Raw genomic sequence first — 19731 nt, 5'->3', positions numbered from 1 at the left:
TAACTTTATTAGGAAATTAATAAATAAAATAGATTTTAGATTACGCTTCACCCAAAATAGAAAATTAAATATTATATTTACTATCGGATTTCTTGAAGAACGCGTCATTGAGAATAAAAGCCGTATTATTTTGAACAACAATAGTATACAACCTACTTGAAATAAAACCTACGCGGCAAAAGTTAATTAAACTTTTGTGAGATTTGTGGAATGCAAATAGCACGTAACAATTAAAATAAGAATTAGGTAAGAATCAACAAAATCGACCTATTCACTGCAAAGCCTTACCTAAGGTAACAAACATGAAAGAATAAATATAAATTGAGAAGCTCCTTTTTTTATAAATCGCTTGATCAAACCGAGCTTTCTTAAACTTGACGGGCGTTAAAATAACAACATCTTTTTACACACAAAGAATCAAACCTCAACCATACTTACAATATAAACAGAAGTATAGAACAAACGGACAAACATTAACTACATTACGTTACGTAACATCTACGTCACGGCGAGCCGACATTGAAAACAGTGCCAAAAGTTTTTATACCGTTTGATATTATTGACAAGACAAATATTTGAGTTAGAGGTTATTAAATTGATTGTGTATAGTGTATGTATGTAGTTTAGTATAATGCTAGTCAAATATAAATAATTAATTTATCCCACTAATCCCACTAATATTATAAAGGCGAAAGTTTGTGAGTGTGTATGTTTGTTACTTCTTCACGTCAATTCATTAAAATTCATATTTTTAATTTATATTCAACCAAAAAAAAATATGTACAATAGTTTATAATAGACGCCCACTATATTGCCAATAAATAAGGTACACTTAGCAAAAGAGATTAATACCCAAACATTATCTAAACACCAAGTTAGTTAATAAATATAATTTAGATTTACTGATTTTCGCACGGCTGTTCTTGCTTTATTTTAGTCTGATGAGTTTTCGTTTCTATCCGGTACGGGCGCTGACAACCCCTTTTAATATTCTACACGTGGTCCGCATTCAAATGATCATTGCAACGCGAGGGTTTAAAAAAGTTTCGGTGCAATATTTGAGGGTCTCAACGTAATTACTAGGGGTTGAGCCCTGCCTTGCGTCATTTTTACCCTATTTTTGAATGAAGCTGTACTTTTCATCTTGAAGTCGATGGGTGAATGAATTTCTAGGTAGGGTGCACACTGAACATGAATTTAAAATTGTGTTCGTAACGAGTTTTGTGAATGCTGGGAGCTTTAATTTTCTACGATCGCAGAGTTTTGCTTCACCGGTTGAAAAGAAGAATGGTTGACTTAAAAACATTTCGCGGTGGCTCAGGTTTAGTATGTCCCCCTAGAAAGTGAGTATCCAAGTGTATTCCCCTGCAAAAGAGTTTTACACATCAACAATGTGATTATAACCACCATTTTTACCAACAGCTAATACCACTAGGCCTCGATCCTTTCCATATAATAAACAATCTAAACTAGACCAAAAATTACCAAGTCTAATTTAATTAGTCTCGTCCTACTTAAGCCTAGGACATACACATCCGCTACCGGGCTTGCTCCAATAATGTTAGGCAACAGCACTTTCGATTCACGGTAAACACGAATTTCGGAACCATCTCGCATTTCGTTTTTAATTTCGCAACACGTGCCGATGATGTAACATAAAACGTGATCACTCCGGAATATGGAATAATGGAGAGCAAATTGTTACGCATAAGTTCCAATTTCGGTAAATACAAACATACATACATTTATTTGCAATTCAATGCGATTAATACAATGAAAGAGAATCAAACCCTAGACAGGATTCCAAAAGTCGCTTTACCAACTAAGATACCGTGGTCACTGGCCAAGAATTCGAAAAAAAATACATATAACCGTTTAACCTATAAGTACGAATATATTTTAAAGAAATTCAATGTGAGCCTGTTTCGTAGTAGAAAATAAGCTTAGGATCTACTGAAACGATTAAGGGAATTCTTTTGCCAATAGAAAGTTAAATACTTGTGAGTACGCTATGTGAGTAGACTACAAGTATATTAAGACGAAAATACAGTTAAAGAAGGGGGAAACTATAGTACAATCCAATATCCATACACCATACAAAAAAACGAGATTTAAAGTTTTGCATCTAATAAGTCTAGCTTAGCGTGTCCCGCGTGCCAATTTTTGCCGAATCCGCTTTGAAGGGATGCACTTAACGTCATAATAAATATGTCTACGCATGAGATGTGCCAGCGAGCCGAGATGACAACACCTAACCTATGTGTGGACAAAATATAAGAAATGAAAAGTTTGTAACTAGCAAACTCCAAACTACGACTTCCACATATGTACACCAATTCTTTTCGCGACTTAGTAAGATACAAAAATGTCGGCAATTTCAAAACCGTCACATCATGGAAGTATGAATCTGCCTCTCGAAATAATATAAAAAAGGATATCCATTTTATTTTTCGCACCTAGAGAAACTGCAAATGAAATTCAAACTGCATTTCGCCAGCAATTTCACTTAGGCGAATTATGCATTCATAATAGCCAAAAGTCTCACTTATTCAGAAAGAAAAGCGTAACAATCTTCATACAAAAGAAACTAATGAAAGTCTTTCGACCCCGATGTAGAAACATATTGGAATACCTTTCAATCAATAGCTATAGCTAGAAATTGAGGTCACACGCCTACAACTGACTCATTCGCTTATTAATACATAATTACCTATTATCATATGAGTATTTTTTACGTGCTTCAATTTGCATACGAATATGTATCATTTGAATATCAAAGCCAGCAAAATTGTGTTTGTTGGCTATAAATAAAACATTTGGCTTTATATTTTATGCAGGGATTATTATTGTGTGTTTACATCACAAATATTGAATTTATTTAAACAAAAAAAAAACATGATTTAAAGTTGGCTAGAAGATGGCAATGTATGAGCCTCGTTTTATGTAACAATGTAGAGTTAAACGACAATAACAAAAAAACAATAACACTAAGTTTCATCAAACTGACGAAACGAAAAAAACCATTGGATTCCTAATTTATTATAGAAAGTGGCCCTGAATTAGCATAACATACAACATTTCTACGAGCCCACAAAAAAAAAAACAATCACGGAAATAGAAAACATCAACTCAAATATTTTTTAATCCACAGTAAGCATCCATTATCAAGATTTCCCGAGACCCGGAAGACGAAAAAAAATCAAAACATAAACATACAGACAAACGAACAGACATACACTTAGATATACAAACCGCAGAAGCCGCAGAGCATACCTTGACTTGTTGCCAAGGTCCACCACATTTAGACGCCACTATCACACCGATAGCCTATTTATTCCCGAGTTCACAAACATTGCGAGAGCATGCCAAAACATGCATGCTGGCATGCATCGTGCAGGAATTACGTGTTTTACGAAATTTATCAAACTATACTTGGGCGGCCGCATTCCCGGGATGAAATTGATATGGTACACAAATAGAAGAAGCACATGCCGTTGTGTAACATGGAGAAATGAACAATGTAATTTAAAATAGTATTGTCTCAGAATATGTGAAAGTATTTATTTTCTCCAGGGTCAGCCTGTCGGCCTCTCATTGTTTCTACCCTGGAATATGTGGAGCTACACCTGGGCTATATATTTAGAAGTTGAAAGAGTTTTAAACTAATAATATACAGGCAAAAATTGTTTTTAAACGAAAGTAGCCGATGGGAAAATAGATCTTCTATTTTCCCAAAAAATTACGTCCAAGTTAATGGCTGCATGAGCTGGTAAGTAAAATATAGTTGGGGATCGAATCCAGCACCTCAGAGCTAGCGACACCTTGAAACCGGTACGCCACTCGACCACGGCTCTTATATAGATATTATAAGTACAATAACTTAGATAACATCCATTGCTGTCAATGAACGGTAAACGTTTTTGGGAATGGTATACAGCCACGTAATAGTTATGCAATAAAAGGCTATGCAAACAAATATATGTGAAGTTAATTAGATGCAAGTTTACAGTATTAATAATGGCAGGATGTTAGCTCATCGCGTTACGAAAACGGTTTGTCCTACGGCTATGAGGTAATCGACTTCCTGACGAACTACGAGCTTGTGTACTTGGCATTAAACATAAATAATATTAAAAGAAATGTGAAGTATCCTAGATAGGGACGATTGGTACTCTTAAGACTGCAATAAGTGATAATCTTCTTTATACATATAAATTAATTGCTGTTTGTAAGTCTCCCTAAAACTCGAGAACGGCTGAACCGATTTGGCTTACATTAGACTTGAAATATTCGTGAAAGTCCAGGGAAGGGTTAAACGATGAGAACTTCAACTGTACATCAACTGTTGTGCGGTACGTAGTTCGCCGGGACAGCTAGTAGGTAATAAAACTGGTCAAATGTGGGTCGAATTCGCGACCTTGAAGTTTATATAAGAAGCAATACTCTCAAACTCACTAAAACACCATTAATAAAAGCAATGATGGCCGCCCTAACCGGCCCTAACCTACATCGTCTGATAAATCACGATCAATCAAGAACAATAACTAAATGAAGGGCATCAAACCGCGTCAAACATAACTAAGTCAGGGTCGAATCAAACTAATTCGTATATTGGAATGTCGTGAACGAGTGTTAAGGCGTGAGTGGTAAGACGGGCCCTACATGGTTACTATTGAAACGATATTCAAGGAGACTTATTTTTATTATTTTGAAAGAATTGTATGACACCGGGACTATCTTATATTATATACCTAGTTTAGACCCTGGAACCGTCCGGGTCCACTTGGAATATCAGTTGAAATCTATTGATTACTGAAAATCAGCGCCGGGTTATGGTCCGCGCCATAGCACGGCACAATGCTGAATGGTCACCTACTTGTCGAACTTGATCTTTATATTATTTATATTAAAATGTGATTTATAATTTTTTTTGTATAAGTCTCTGTAACAAATAAATATTTTTTATTTTCTTTCTTTCTTTCATGTCAAGTCTCCGCAGCTATAACCGACATCGAAGCGGGCAAATCCACGAGCCACACCTAGTCCTGTATAAATAAAACACATACAAGCTTAAATAAATCTTTACTTCCTTCACATCCCTCAGTAACCCGTCGTTTCTTTACTCGTACAACGTACTATCAATAACCGATTCACAAACATTTGCATGACACACAACATCGTGATAAGATTGATTTACTACAAGTCCGTCGTCATGGTAACCACGCGAATGTTATGTAAACAAAATGCGAGAAACAATACGTCTCTTTGTCACACGGAACGAGAGATGAAATACATTCAATTGAAACTGACATACATGCGTAGGTGCTTGTTGTACAATCGTACTAGCGTTAACTGTACTACTAAACCTCAGGTCTTAAGGGAGATGTGACTAGCTTTCTGCAATGCTGATAGCAGCGATAGCCGAGTGGAATAGGTCAACCCACTGTGCGCGACTTGTCGTGGATACCCACGTCGAATCCTTGATCTCAGTCTAGGTGTCTTTATACCTACATGTGACTTGAGTGTTTGCAAAGCGCCCCGCGACGCGAGGATAAAATTCAAAAACAGCAGGAGTCCTTTTTTAGAAATGCGGGTTGGAAAATATTCAGGTTTGCATGAACCAACCAACTCCTCCAGACAATTGATATGTCGCCAAATCGCTCGATATACGGAAAGATAAGTATTTTTGTATGTAGCCCAATTTAAGCATGACTCTTTTAGAAGTTTAGCTTACTAGCATCACTAGCATGATGTGACTTGTAACACGGAAAGAGAGGAGAGAGCTGGCTGGCCGAAAAGTAGCCTTTCCTTTGCTTTTTACTTCTTTTTCCACATCGACGATACCGAAGCCAAACGCTAGTGTAATTTACTAACTGTCAAATATCAGATCAAATATCACTACTGGGCATAGGCCTCCAAATTGCACGCACTCCGAGATCTATCTTCGGCTGCTCGCATCCAGCTCCTGCCAGCCATCCTGCGTAGATCATCACTCCACCGTGCCTGAGGACGTCCTACACTATGTTAATATCAAATACCTAATAGATAATTTGATCATAAAGCATGCGACTACCAATGCCAAAACCCGATAGATACAGATACACACAAATCACGAAAACAAACACTAAACTGTGTCATATCTTTAATCTAATTTAATTACACTTATTTATAGACGGTCGATATGTTACGAGACAGTTTTATGTCCAAGGGCGGTAGGAACGGGGGTTCCGCTTACTAAGCGCACAATTTACATAATCAAACCTATTTGTAATAAATATTTTGCCAATATTTATATTTTAGTACTTATCAATACTCAGGGAACTAGGTCATGGCGATTATAAGGATACTAAGGTTAGTCTTGGTATATTTGGCATGTTGGCCATTTTGAAATTACATCTCCGCTCACTCTTGCCGTATTATTCCAAAAAGATATTCGGTGAGAAGTAGTTCTCAAGTGTCATGCTGCAACTCACATAGTTCTCCAGTTGACAGATGCTTTCAATTTAGATTGATTGCTATAAGGGCTTATAAATATTTCAATACCTTACTAAATATACAACATCTAAGCAAGCGCTCCGACCTCGGATACAAAAGAAAACGTTCAATAAAACCTCAGCCATTTTTATAGCCAGCCTTACAAGGCTGGCTATGAAAATGGCTGTGTGGCTGTGTACCGAAGCCATCATAAAAATCCAACGACTACTCCGAAGATATCTATGTATCTGGCAGGTCCCAAAATCGGCACGAAGAGTCCTTATCTTAGATACTTTATAGATAATGTATATTATGTTTGGGCGTTTCACTATCACACCGTAAACGAAGGCTGAAGGTTGGGCATTTTATCACAGGCATTGACACCTTGGAAAAAATGTTTGAGGTCAATTTTCTTAGATAACTCTTGGGCATAAAACTGAGCTCTTGAAGATGAATTGGTTACGCAGGCGATATCGAAAGGTAATAAAATGTGAGTCATATATACACACAAAAAGGTCGTAACTTAGATACCACACAGAAAAATCGCAATTACTCCAGATGACATGGCATAATCTCTGGTAAACTGGATGCCTACTACTCCATTTATTGATAACCCCATACGCTTGCATGTGGGCAGTTCGGGGGTTTACTTTTCAGTGACGCTGGACACAAACATTCGGAACGATCATTATTGAAACCGCAAACGTCAAATAAATTCAAAACAGTTACACAAACATCCAAACTACCCACAATATCGCGTGGTCATTACACACGCGGTTTCGGGTGCAATCCCAAGCGAAATTTGAAACAAACTAGGTCAAAACCCGACCATTTCACCTCACAATGATGTATTGATTAAAATGAACGAAACTATTATTGGACAATCAAATGGAAAATGCAAATTGAAATGGTTAAATAATAAACCGTTCGAACGTGATATGTGGCACTAATAAAGGAGCATAAATTAATTAGTAATTTAAATTATTGACCGCTGTTCAGCACATTCAGCGCTAGCTACGACGATTTGAAATAGGCTTATCAAAGTGTTATCCGACAACCTGGATATAATTTGAAAACTATAAGAACAAAAAGAAAAACACAGAAACAACTTAGAAAAATAAACATCTACACAATAACAAATAGCAAAACAAAACAACAGTAACAAAACCAAAAAACAATTTCCAAACAAATAAACCACTTATTTTAATTACTACACAATCGAATTCTTGCAATTACAGAATCAACATAGAAATGCTATGGTCTGTAGGTTCGTGTAGATCCTTGACCACATTTCTACCATAAACTCACATTATTCAGAAAAGTATTGCTCCCGTACCATGAAACCCTCAAGCAAAACTATAAGGCTTGTGAAAAAGAGATATCGCTACGCGCAGTGTATAGCACCATCCCGCTTATACGACGTTGAAAGTATTACTTGAAGAGTTCATAGTACAGGCAACACTATGTAAATAAAAAATGTTAGCAGCGCTTCGCCCTACAAGCATTCAGTTATTCCCCAGTTGGACGTTTACATGAAATTCATGACGTTACAATGAAAACAAGGTACAAAGTGTGTATTAAAAGGAAACACGGCTCCCTTGGTACAGATATAACATGTCTAAGACTGTTCCAAGTGATATTAAATCTGAATGTAAAGAGAAATCGTTGTTTATGTAGAATTTGATGTTTTACCAGTGAGTTGGCAATTTACTCGTCGCCCTCCAGCCTGGTGGTCCGATGACCGATAAAAAAAGATAGCTGGTTCGGAATGGTTGCGGAAGGCGGAGAACCGGGAATTGTGGAAAACTTGGGGAGACCATATCCAACTGTAGCTGCAGATTGAGTCGAAACTGCACGAATTTGTAAAACTACATTCAGTTATGAAATTCACTCGAGAAAAAAACTGTAATTGAATAAATAACGTTAAAATTTGCCGCAAACACAGAACGAGTCCCGATCCCAAGTAGGGTTGGTTGTCGAACGAATAAACCCGGACATACACACAAGGCTTTTAGATTGCGCGTCCGGTCAAAATAAACGGTGTCCGGTTTGTCCGGATTTTGTTAGACTGACTTGGTATTCTATTTTACATAATATTTCATGAAAATTCTACACGATTTAAGGTTAATAATCAAAACAGCTTCATTGTACAAACTATTGGCCATTGCCCAACACTGAACATAAACCCTTAAATACTTTATACCCAAACAACACTGAACTGGGAGGGACTTGTGAGTCCTACTTTTTGCCCAATAGTCCGTCCAAACTGGCACCTCTCTTGCACAACTGTAATAAAATTATTTAACGAGGTAAAGGGCCCCAGGTTCACCGAAGCCCGTTCATTTACAATACTGATAACGTTATCTATACACTCAGTTGTATTTCAATTGTCAGTATCGTTATCAGAATGCACTTCAACGAGCACTGTCCGACAGATGTTATCAATGTCCGCCCGATACAAGCCAAAATGTTTTGGCAACATGTGTTTTTGTTTACAGTATCTTCATGCTGTCGGAATTGCGACTATATTGCAGGTGGATAAGTGTGATTTTAGTGTAGAGGGGTCAACTTGTTTGTTTTAGGGACATCGGTTTTGATACGAGGTAAACATTGACGCAGAAGCTAAAAGGTTAATCGAATAAAAGCGTTCTCATTAAATTTCGAAATTGGTAAAAGAGTTTTCCTTAAAAAGGTTGCAAGCCCCGTGAGCTTTACAAGCCTTACCGTACACGTTTATGATTTTAAGTGATTTCCTAATTCCATGGAAATACACGTTTTTCACTAAGGGGAAAGACAAAGTATGGGAATTTTGTCGGACCTTCTAAAGTCCTGGTTTCGTTTGCCAATGCCGGGGGAGCGGGTAGCTTACACAGGGTTTGTACACTCAGCATACTATTGTTCTACTTATTTCTCGTAGGCATACACGGTTTAGTTAAACTTAAAGGCTGCTTACTAGAAACCTCTTCGCAAACAATATGTTTATATGTTTAACCACCTCGTCTGCTTACGTCAATACACTCACACTTGCTTAATCAGTCAAAGTACCAACCACCTGTGTATTAATTCTGTACCTACCAAAGTGTACACGATACACAACCATGACGTCACAATATAGAGCACTTGTATGTAAGTACATATTAAATAACGGTATTGCGAAACTTTATCGTTGATTAAAGTTTGATCGAATCGTTTGATTGGTATCGAGATCAACAGCCCTTACGAAACTGTAATGAGTTGATAACATCAGACCTGTAGTGTACAATGTCGTAGTTAGAGCAGCTTTCATACTGAATGTGGGATAGTCTGAATTTATGCAATGACTGAATCCGTGAAATATTGTTCCAGAAATTATTAAGTGGACCCAGCGTTGTTTAGTCATATAAATTATAAAACATAGAGTACATCGTAGAGGGGTAAAAATTTAGGGTGGTGTGTATTTTTAATGCTGCATCATAAATAAAATATATCCATTTTTTTTAATGTTAGGAGGACTTACCTAACAGACCTAGTTAATATACATCAAATGAAAGTTTCTAGACTGGATTTTGAGCGGCAAAAGGGACCTCGAGCCAGAAAATGGCGAAGCGAACTCCTCTCCCAAAAGCTCTCGTCGAAAATAGCTAAAAACAGAGATAGGAGAAAAGAGGAAAGAGAAACCGCTTCCCCGCAGTGTGACATTAACTCCTCATAATGATAATTATAAAGGGATCCTCATTTTGGACGAGGTCGACCGCAGTTGGTGCTAGCGCAGGCTTTGACTGTTTCGCCTTGCTATTCATAATATACAATTTAAATTCATGTATTTTCCCTCGTTTACACATCGTTCCGCAAACGGGAAACCACAAATGAGGGACGAAATTCAGAAATGGAGAATGCAAACTTTTTGCGGGAAACGTGCTTTTGTAAGCGGTGAAAATTCTGATTCATTTTAATGTTACATTCATTCACGTATTTTTGTATAAAAAACGAAAATCTTTGAAAACATACTATGGAGGATAATGTAAGAACACTTTTTTTGGTTCTATATTCCTCTCGAACAGGACAAAGATAAAATGACACATAAGAGCGACTTTTTACTATGCGTCTTGCTTGACGTATGGAAGAACGATGCATAGCTATGTGTTTTGCAGTGCGTGGTATGTTTAATAGATACATATATATGTTGTTTTGCCAATAGGGGCGTGATAAGAAGACCTCATACCTCCTTATATCATATCGCTTGCACCAATAAATCAAATGAAACGATTAAATATTGTCATTAGTGCAAAATCTTATCTAATCCACATAATTAGCAATTAGACACTAAAAATAATCTGATAAACAATAATTATCAAGCTTATTGCTAAAAATAAAGTGAAATTTGTTGTTTTCATAATTATTATTTAATAACAAAGCAAATGGTAGAAGAATGGCAGAAGTTCAATTTTTTTCTCCGATTGAAGACCTATACAGCATACTTAAGGATTTTAACTAAGGCAAATCCTTAGTTAAGTACCTGATTTGAATTCTAAGGGCATTGACTTATTCAGCATCGAGTACTGTGCAGCCAAGATAAGTGGGTTAAGGAGGTCAGATAGTCAGCTTCATAGAAAACAGCGGATCTGGAATCCGACTCAAACATACTTGGGAAAAGACGACTCATTCACGAAAACCAAGCTTCCTAGCTACCCTTTCCAAAACAAGTCAGATTTAACATGTAAACAGTTAATCCGAACCCAGTATTAATATTGCAAAGAGGGTAGTCCCGTACAGGTAACCCTTTAACCCATAACGGTTGGAATGAATGAATATTTGATGTTTCTAACATTAACACCAACATTGGAAGCGGGTTAGGAAAACAGTTGAAGAAAGCTTTTAACTTAACGATGTTTAGTTTTAGTTCTTAATGACAATCACCAACTTTTGAACCCTTTAAGGGTCACGAGAAGGTTCAAGCAAGAGTGGGTTAGGGCAAGGTGAGGTTGCTGGGTTTCTTTTGCTTATAAGCTAATAAGGTTACTGCTCTGCCCATGCTTTTAAAAGAAAAGGTCAAGTTGTGGAGATATTTCAGACTCACATCAGGTAAAGAACTTTATATTTTTTGTTTAAGCGACCAAAGAAATATATTATGTGTAAAAATTTCAAATGTCTAGGATCTATCACGATACATGAGATACAGCCTGGTGACAGGACAGAAGGGGATGCCTCAGTAATAAGTACCCATCAACCCCACCAAAATCTCCCTAATCTAAGAATATAACAGTTGTGGATATGTAGAGTGAAGAGAGAGCTGTTATCTGACTTCCACAGCAAAAACGATCGCGATTCAAAACTAGGCCAAGATATTAGTTACAATTAATACCCTACTCCACACTAGCCGATATTTAATTACCCTTAATTCTACGTGAAACCGGGATGAGACCCGACAAATATTCTCCCGCACGTTTCGCATAAAACTCGTATTGCAATGGCCTGCACCGCGGAGCAAGACAAAAGACAAATAAAAACAAGGCACACGGTCTGATAAACCCGAGCGTGCAGCAGACAGCTTTTATCTCCGCTAAAACATATGTAAAGCCACTTTAAATACAGATAACACGTGAAGGGGCAGATTTTCAGAACACTATTTAGTAAAAAGGGAATAGGAAAATTACTAGACTGAAAATAGAACTTGTACATCTATAAAAAGAGTTAGGTATCTGAGTAAAAAAGAGAAATTAGTCAGGCAGGTATATTTCCAAAAAATAGCGAGACCTGTGTGTTATTTTGTTTTATCGCGTAAATAAATAATGAAATTTAATTGAAAGTTGACATTTTGACTCTCCGCACTATAGAATTTAATCAAATTAAAGTCACCTGCACGAGGACACCTAGATCCAGCCAGAACAAGCATTCGTCCTATGTGGGAATCGAACTACGACACGTTGAGCATAGTCGGTTTGGCATCCACTCATATATCCGTGCACTTAATTATACATTTAAGAGACTACAAACTTCAAACTATCTATTAAGACATGACTAAGCGACAAAAAAGGACCCACTCAATAGCAGCAATCGTGAAACAATAAAAAAACTCGCGAAATTGAGATTTTTTGTAAGCTATTAAAAAGAAATGTGTTGTAACCGTATCGCTGGCAGCCAGCCAACAACTTGCTTCTAATTAGTTACATGCCATTAAAATATTTGAGCCCAATTCGTCATACAAGTAAGGTCTTTGGGTCTATTAACTATTACTAAAGCGTTTCCCTTCAAGGAGGTCTGTTGCATAATAGATAAAAGAGGCAGAACGTGTGTTTATCGATCTGCGACTTCTATTTATGTGAACTAGCTGTTGCTCGTGGCTTAGTATTCCGTTATAGGTGCAAAAACATAGCCCTCTTTTATTAAAGTCGGTTACCTAAATAGAAAATTTCACCGAAATCTGGTCAGCCGTTTGGCCTGAACAATATACACAAGCATACACACTTACTTTCGCATTTATAAAATCAGTGTGACGCCTTCATCCTGTTTGAAAATTGCCATATTAGCGTCGAATAATCATCTAAATGATAAGGAATAATCTCAGGATCACCTTACCGATATTGGAAACTAGTAACAACGCCTAGAAATGGACGCTGGTTCAGCAAGTAATTTACAAAACCGTACCAAACTTTAATAAGATCATTCATTAATTTATACATAACAGCACATTCACTCAAAACAGCGGTTATGTTCACCCATAACCTGAATAACAAACAAGTGAATTCCCATCCAAGTATATAATTCTGTACGTAACGCATAATGGAATGTTTTCAATGGTAACTATCTCACAATAAACGTAATTACTGTGATCCAGTAACCTATAGAAAAATGTTGTGACGGTCAAGAAAGTTCCGTTTCAGAAAAAACACTGTGAAGAAAAATCTAGTACCTACTCATACAAGCTGTGTAAAAAGCGGTATCCAACATTGGTTCAGCAGATCCTGAGATAACCCCTACAACCTCACAATGCCGTGGGATATGGCCTCAGGCGATCTGGTAAAAGTTTGGGGGAGGTCTTTGCCCAGGTCTAGGACACTAAAAGCTTGAAAAAGAAGGTATCAGTTCAGTGTTTAAAGGTAACTATCGTTAAATTGAGTGGGTATATCTCAAAGGGATAGTGCGACATAATACACCTCTACTCACAAAAACACTGAAAGTTCTAAAATGTTTATTTTGGCTCTACATTTTAAGACCGAATATCAGGGCGAACTTTAACGGAATACCAATAATTTGCAAGTATGGCGGTTGTCGATGACTTAAATTGTACCTTATTCGGCCATTAGTCCATTAAACTTTAACGTATGTGCCCTACATAATAGTAATTTTAATAATGCGAAAGCCTATGTTTAGCTAGCTGATGATTAACATAATGGATGTGTATTTTGAGGCGGTAACGCACCATATAATCATGTACCGTTTTCTTTGCATACGTCTGCGATAATCGTGGATGTTATAGGGTCATATTCTACTTGTATGGTCTACATACCGAGTTCCGTCATAATGGGCATTGCAGATGTAAAGAACTAGAAAAAAATAGAAGATAATCGAAACTGCTGGAAAGAATAGGGGTCCAGGATGTCATTGCAAAAAAACCTTCGAAGTGATTCCCCTTTCCCTTTAAGATAAGAGATTAGGTTAAAGCATATTTTAATAATATTTGGGTTTTTCTTCCGCAGTCAGTAGATTCACATCGGTGCAGCCGTTTAGAAGGGGTACAAGGACGTTTACAAATAAGTTTAAGGGTTTGAAAAATAGACGTCCTATTCTCAGATCTTCCCAATATGCACACAACATTGCATGAGAATCGGTCGAGCCCTTTCGGAGAAGTACAAGTACATACACCGTAGCACGTAAATTTTATATATTAAATAGATATAATATCTCTTGTTTAATTTGTGAACACTATTCTCCAAACAAATACAACTTCTTTGATACTAATACTTTATCGATAGGAGGCAAGATAAAAGCATTCTTAGATCAAACACTTATAACAATAGAATCAACAAGTAATTTATTGAAGCAAATATTCACACACCAACTGAATCCGGGAGAGTTTTATAGACAACACGCTGTAGCAAAAAGGTCACATAAAACTAGAAAGATATTTAGATATCTAATTAAGATACTCACACGTACCTTGTATAAAATATTAACTATTTGTTGCGCGCGACTTTGTTCGCGTTTCTATGAAGATTCAAGATATTAAGTTAATTTAGTTTTGTTCCTTTTTTATCGGATTACTACAGTGCACGGATTTTTTTGAAGTTTTTCTTTGAATATACTTTATCTTACATAGTTATAGTTAACTTATATACTTGTTCTACATACTGCTTTGCTTACACTAATTATATGACCTATATAACACTGTAGATTTTTTTTCAAATAGGAAGAGTAGTTCCTATGATTAGTGCGACTAAACAAACAAACTCTTTAGCTTTTTAATATCAGTATAGATTTATGTAGCTGGAATACCCTGGGGCTGCGAAACGTTGCGTCAGATCTAAATACTGGCTGCGCCCCGGGCGGGCGCGGCTCACGCAAAATTAATTAACATAATAATTATTAATAATTTAATTATTCCTATGTAATTGGGTGAAATATTACCATATTTTAATGGTACCGGTTTGTTACGTTGACTGTGACGTGAACGTGAAGTAAACATATTTATTCAATTATTTTCATTACTGACCTCCACACTAAGGTACCTACGTACATAATCCTTGTCTCGCGAGGTGTTTCACAAACATTCACGTCACATGTACAAAACCAGTGATAAGCTAGGTATGTCTGATGGACTGACAAATCGAAGACGAAGAGACGTTTAATCTAGTCTGACAAACTAATTAATAGTAATTTTCACTTGATAAAAATGGTAAACAAAAATACCGCGAGGATATCAGCATAGGTACCTGATAATTTTAAGATCGCGTAAAGCCACGTGAGCCAGGATATCAATCAATTAATCTGTGTAACTTTCCAATAAAGATTCAACATCAAAATAATAATATATTTACGTAAAATAGATTAGGTTAGGTTAGGTTAGGTTAGATAGAGATAGTCTGTCTTGTAAACAGGGACAGGAAGGTACTCTTACAATTTAGTTAAAAGCATAGGTAATTTGTGGTTCAAAACCACAACAACACAGTGGGGAATACCAAAAATATGTCAGGTTGTAGTCATATTGTGTTTTGAATTAATCTCGTATGTTTTCGTGTAGACAATTTAGGAAATAAATTTAAGTATTGAAGTGTCTACTATTTACACTATTTTGGGCTATAATATCTGCTTTTTTATTATGAAAATGAAAATCATTGTTTATATTTTATTTCATTATGTAACATTAAATTGTGTTTTATCCTACTCACATCATAATCGCGAGTTTGAAGTGTATAAGGATGTTTGTTATCTTTTCATTCAAAAACCACTGAACGAATTTAGACGAAATTTGGTAGACAGATAGTTTATAACTTACATTAAAACATAAGATCGTTTTTATATCGGTTTTATATACTTGTGGGGTTACTTTCGATTTATAGTAACCTTCCACTTCTAGTAGCAAGCGGAGCCACTGGTAACAGCTAGTTGAACATTAATATATTGATATATCGATGATCTTCTAAAATACCCAATCTGGTGACTAATCAAAGTTTAACAATGAACGATAAAAGACTACAGTGCATCACAAATGCTCTATCAATAGTCTTAAGATGGTGACAGATGCCATGAATTTTCATATATTCTTAGAAATATGATTCAGGTTTAAATAAGACTATAGTTTACTTGAATATTACATATATGACATTCTGGATTCCTGGGAAATGCAGTAAGTTAGTTTATCTATAATATTTTATTGAGTTTGAATGACTTTTAGATGATTTTCACAGATATTTGAACTGAAATTAGGTTTTATATGATGTTTACATAACAAAAATGAACTATTGTGCTTTCAGATTACATTCCTGTATAATTATTTTCAGTATGTTAATAACCTTCGCATGTGATCCTAACTTAATGTTTCTTTGTTGAACTATCATAGCAAAACAAGTCGATCAATTTATAAAAACAATGGTATAGGACCAGATAGAGACCCAACGAATAAGTATTTAATATAAATAACCTTTTTTAATTTTACTGCAAAAAAATATATAATATTTAATTAGCACTAGCAAAGTTTTAAATAATATTATTCCTATCATATACAAGGTAAAAGGACAAGATAACATAAAAAACAAATATTTCTTGGCAGAAGATTGACTCACATTTACTCATAAATAATATTTTATATGATAAACATTATGTGGCAAGTGCATAAGTGTTTGTCAGTGACTCAATAATGATAATAACCTCCTTTCAAAGATATGTAGAGTATTTACTTCCTTTGCATAATATGATTAGATTGGAATGGTAAATCTGCCATTTTAATTCTTCAATTAACTGTAAATTCTAAGCATTTTATTCCTCTGAATATGTTAATTTTGATTACCTATAAAAATGGAGCTTCCAAAATTCATTGCTATTGAGAAATACTAACGTTGAAACCACAACCTAGTCATCTGAGCTGTATTTTCTAATATACTTATTTATGGGAACCGGAAGTGGGATGCATGTTTTATACTGGTAAATTATATTTTATAATGGTATAATTATATATGTTATAGTTTTTATAGTACTTTCACTGAATGTTATTAAACTCACTGCTGTTTTAATTATGATTTACAAAATAGACTATTCTATGCATCTATCAATTCTGTATGACAAGAATGCTAAACAATTATTATTAATTTTTCATGGATTTTAACATCAATTAATTGATATTGGTTTTAGGGAGTCAATGTTTTAATACCTTTGTTAGTGTCATGGCCACCTTCAAACCATGACCATGAAGGCCTTCAATAAGCCATGAAAGACATTTATTACTATCATAGTACACCATATATAAACATTTTTATTCTAATAAAGAATATTTGTGGGCAGTTATTCTTTATGATAATAAAACAAATCTACACTAAAATTATAAAGACAGGGTAACATATTCTTTACAGAAACAAACCTCAAAAATAAAATAAGATACAAAATATATATAAAGAGGTAAAGTTTATGTTATTGTGACAATGTTTGAATGCAATCTTAGTCCATCCACTGAACAGAGTTAAAAATTATTTAAGAAAGATTAGAGAGAGAAACAGAAGAATAGAAATTCTCATTATTTATTTGAGGGTCATAGGCAATAATAGAAAATACTGCTAAAAAAAATTACACTGGATCAAGTAGTATTTTAATGGAATTGGTAAATTAAAAGGGGTAAGTACAAAAGTGCAACATGGTGTGTCCAGTGGACACTTGCAATGACTAAGTTACAATAACAATTTTAAAATAAATATAGTGACAATATCCAGTCAACAAAGCATAGGTAAGTATATTGCATAAATAAAGAACTTATTAATAAATAGCAATAAGGATAGTTTATTATGGAACTACATTGCTTCATTATTATTTCCTTATAATTATATAAACTGAAGTTAAAGCTTGTTTTTCTTCATCAAAAATAATTGTGCATATTTTTTGCAAATTACTGACAAGTATGGTTACGTTCTATGGCAAAGCAAGAAAGTAAATATTAATACAAAGTTTTTTATGTAAAAAAAAATCTCTTTAAGTAGTATTTTACTTCTATTCTATTCTGTCTTATCATTCACATAATATAAATAATCATAGACCTACAATCTTGGTAAGTGATAAGTGTTATTAAAAATTCGGTGAAAAAAGATTTTATTTGACTATGTTTTTTAAACTAACACAAATTAATTGACCATACAGTCATAGTTAATGCAAGTGTTCTTTTAATTAATATTTTAATTAATTATATATATTTCTTTTAAGACATAATAACAATGCACTTTTTTTATTTATCTAAATTGAAGGTTATAGTTTATAAACTCTAATAGTATGTGCTGTGTCTATAGTTTGGTTCAAGGTGAACAAGTAGGTAAGTTTAGAAATGCTTTTTATGGGTTTTTTTTTAATATTGGACACATACACATGAGGTTTCATTCATGAGTTTATGATTAAAATCAATGTGTAGGAATTACACATTATGTATGTATAACTTTTAAATTATCAAGGAGTTTAGATAAGTGTCAACAATTATTTTCTAATCGATTTTTGTTTTTTTTTCAGTGTGTTACAAAGAAGAAATATTGTCAAGTAATAATGTTTATTTTTATCACTGAAACCATCATCTGGGTCAGTGTAATGCAATTAAACGTTTCGCAATCATAACATGCTCGTAAAGTAGGCGTCAATATTATTAACATGTAGTTTTGAATTGGCGCACAAAACGTGATCAGCCAATGAACAGGAGCCGTTTATTCACGCCCTCGCAATTATATTGACAGCAGATAAACCTTGAAAACACTTCGAAACCGCGCTCCAGTCTCCCATTTCACACATTTACCAATCATAATATTGATAATTTCACCAACCTTCAGCGCTCTGGTTCAACGACAAGGGAGCCGCAGTCGACACCAGATCCTTCTTCTGTCCGATTTTAGGCGGATCAGAGTCTGAATCGTCGAACACGAGTGTCCGGACGGACTGTGAACAGCGCCGATCCATCGTTACTCTTGATGCACTTCACACAATTGCACTAATACTTCACCCATTTATCAGCCCTTTAGACAACTCTACGACTCCACAGTCTATTTACATGACACCGTTAATTAAGCGTGAGTAAACATTGTATTAAATCAAGGTATCCGTGAACGATTGTTAATGCAAATATTTTCTATGTCATGATAAATAACGCGACACACGACTTCGCACAAATCGAAAAGTGACACTTTTGAAGGGCTTGTCAGTGTTGCTACCCTACTGATAAAATCTTGGTGTTGGCACATGTTTTAAAACAAAGTGATTTGGTAGTTTACGTTTTTATTTCCACCCTAAACTAATATGGAATAATTTTAATAACTGTAAGTGTTCATGGAAATTCAACTTTAATTGAAGATTTTTCAGATTTGTACAATCGATTCATTTTCCGACACATGAAATGTAATAAACATGATATGGCGATGTCACTGATGGTATGTTTTTTTTGTGAATATTTTTAATTTAATAAAGGAATACTATTCTTTATACTAAAATCGATAAGTTCTTAAACAAAGTAAAAATTGTTAGCTGGAAGTCTGTGGTATAATAAATTGAGCCATCAGAAATCGGTAACAATTTTTTTATAATTGCAACATTATGGTCACGTTC

The 19731-nt window shown here is 35.1% G+C and overlaps 1 protein-coding gene across 5 annotated transcripts in view; it reads right to left on the bottom strand.

The window, feature by feature from the left end:
- The window catches only part of LOC113498080 (microtubule-associated serine/threonine-protein kinase 3), an 85372-nt gene extending 65989 nt beyond the window's left edge, over positions 1 to 19383 (bottom strand). For 2 of the 5 annotated variants that reach the window (XM_026877988.1, XM_026877989.1), the window contains exon 1: positions 18957 to 19370. In XM_026877988.1, coding sequence (XP_026733789.1) covers positions 18957 to 19089 — 133 coding nt within the window. In that variant the 5' untranslated portion in view covers positions 19090 to 19370. Of the gene's footprint in view, positions 1 to 18956 lie in introns of all 5 variants that reach the window. The other 3 variants (XM_026877992.1, XM_026877990.1, XM_026877991.1) reach the window with 3 other exon arrangements.
- Positions 19384 to 19731: the final 348 nt, after the last annotated feature.

The sequence above is a fragment of the Trichoplusia ni genome, chromosome 10 (genome assembly GCF_003590095.1).
Source record: "Trichoplusia ni isolate ovarian cell line Hi5 chromosome 10, tn1, whole genome shotgun sequence".
NCBI lineage: Eukaryota > Metazoa > Arthropoda > Insecta > Lepidoptera > Noctuidae > Trichoplusia > Trichoplusia ni.
The sequence above is the reverse complement of the archived record's forward strand: the minus strand, read 5'-3'. Positions and strand labels throughout refer to the sequence as shown.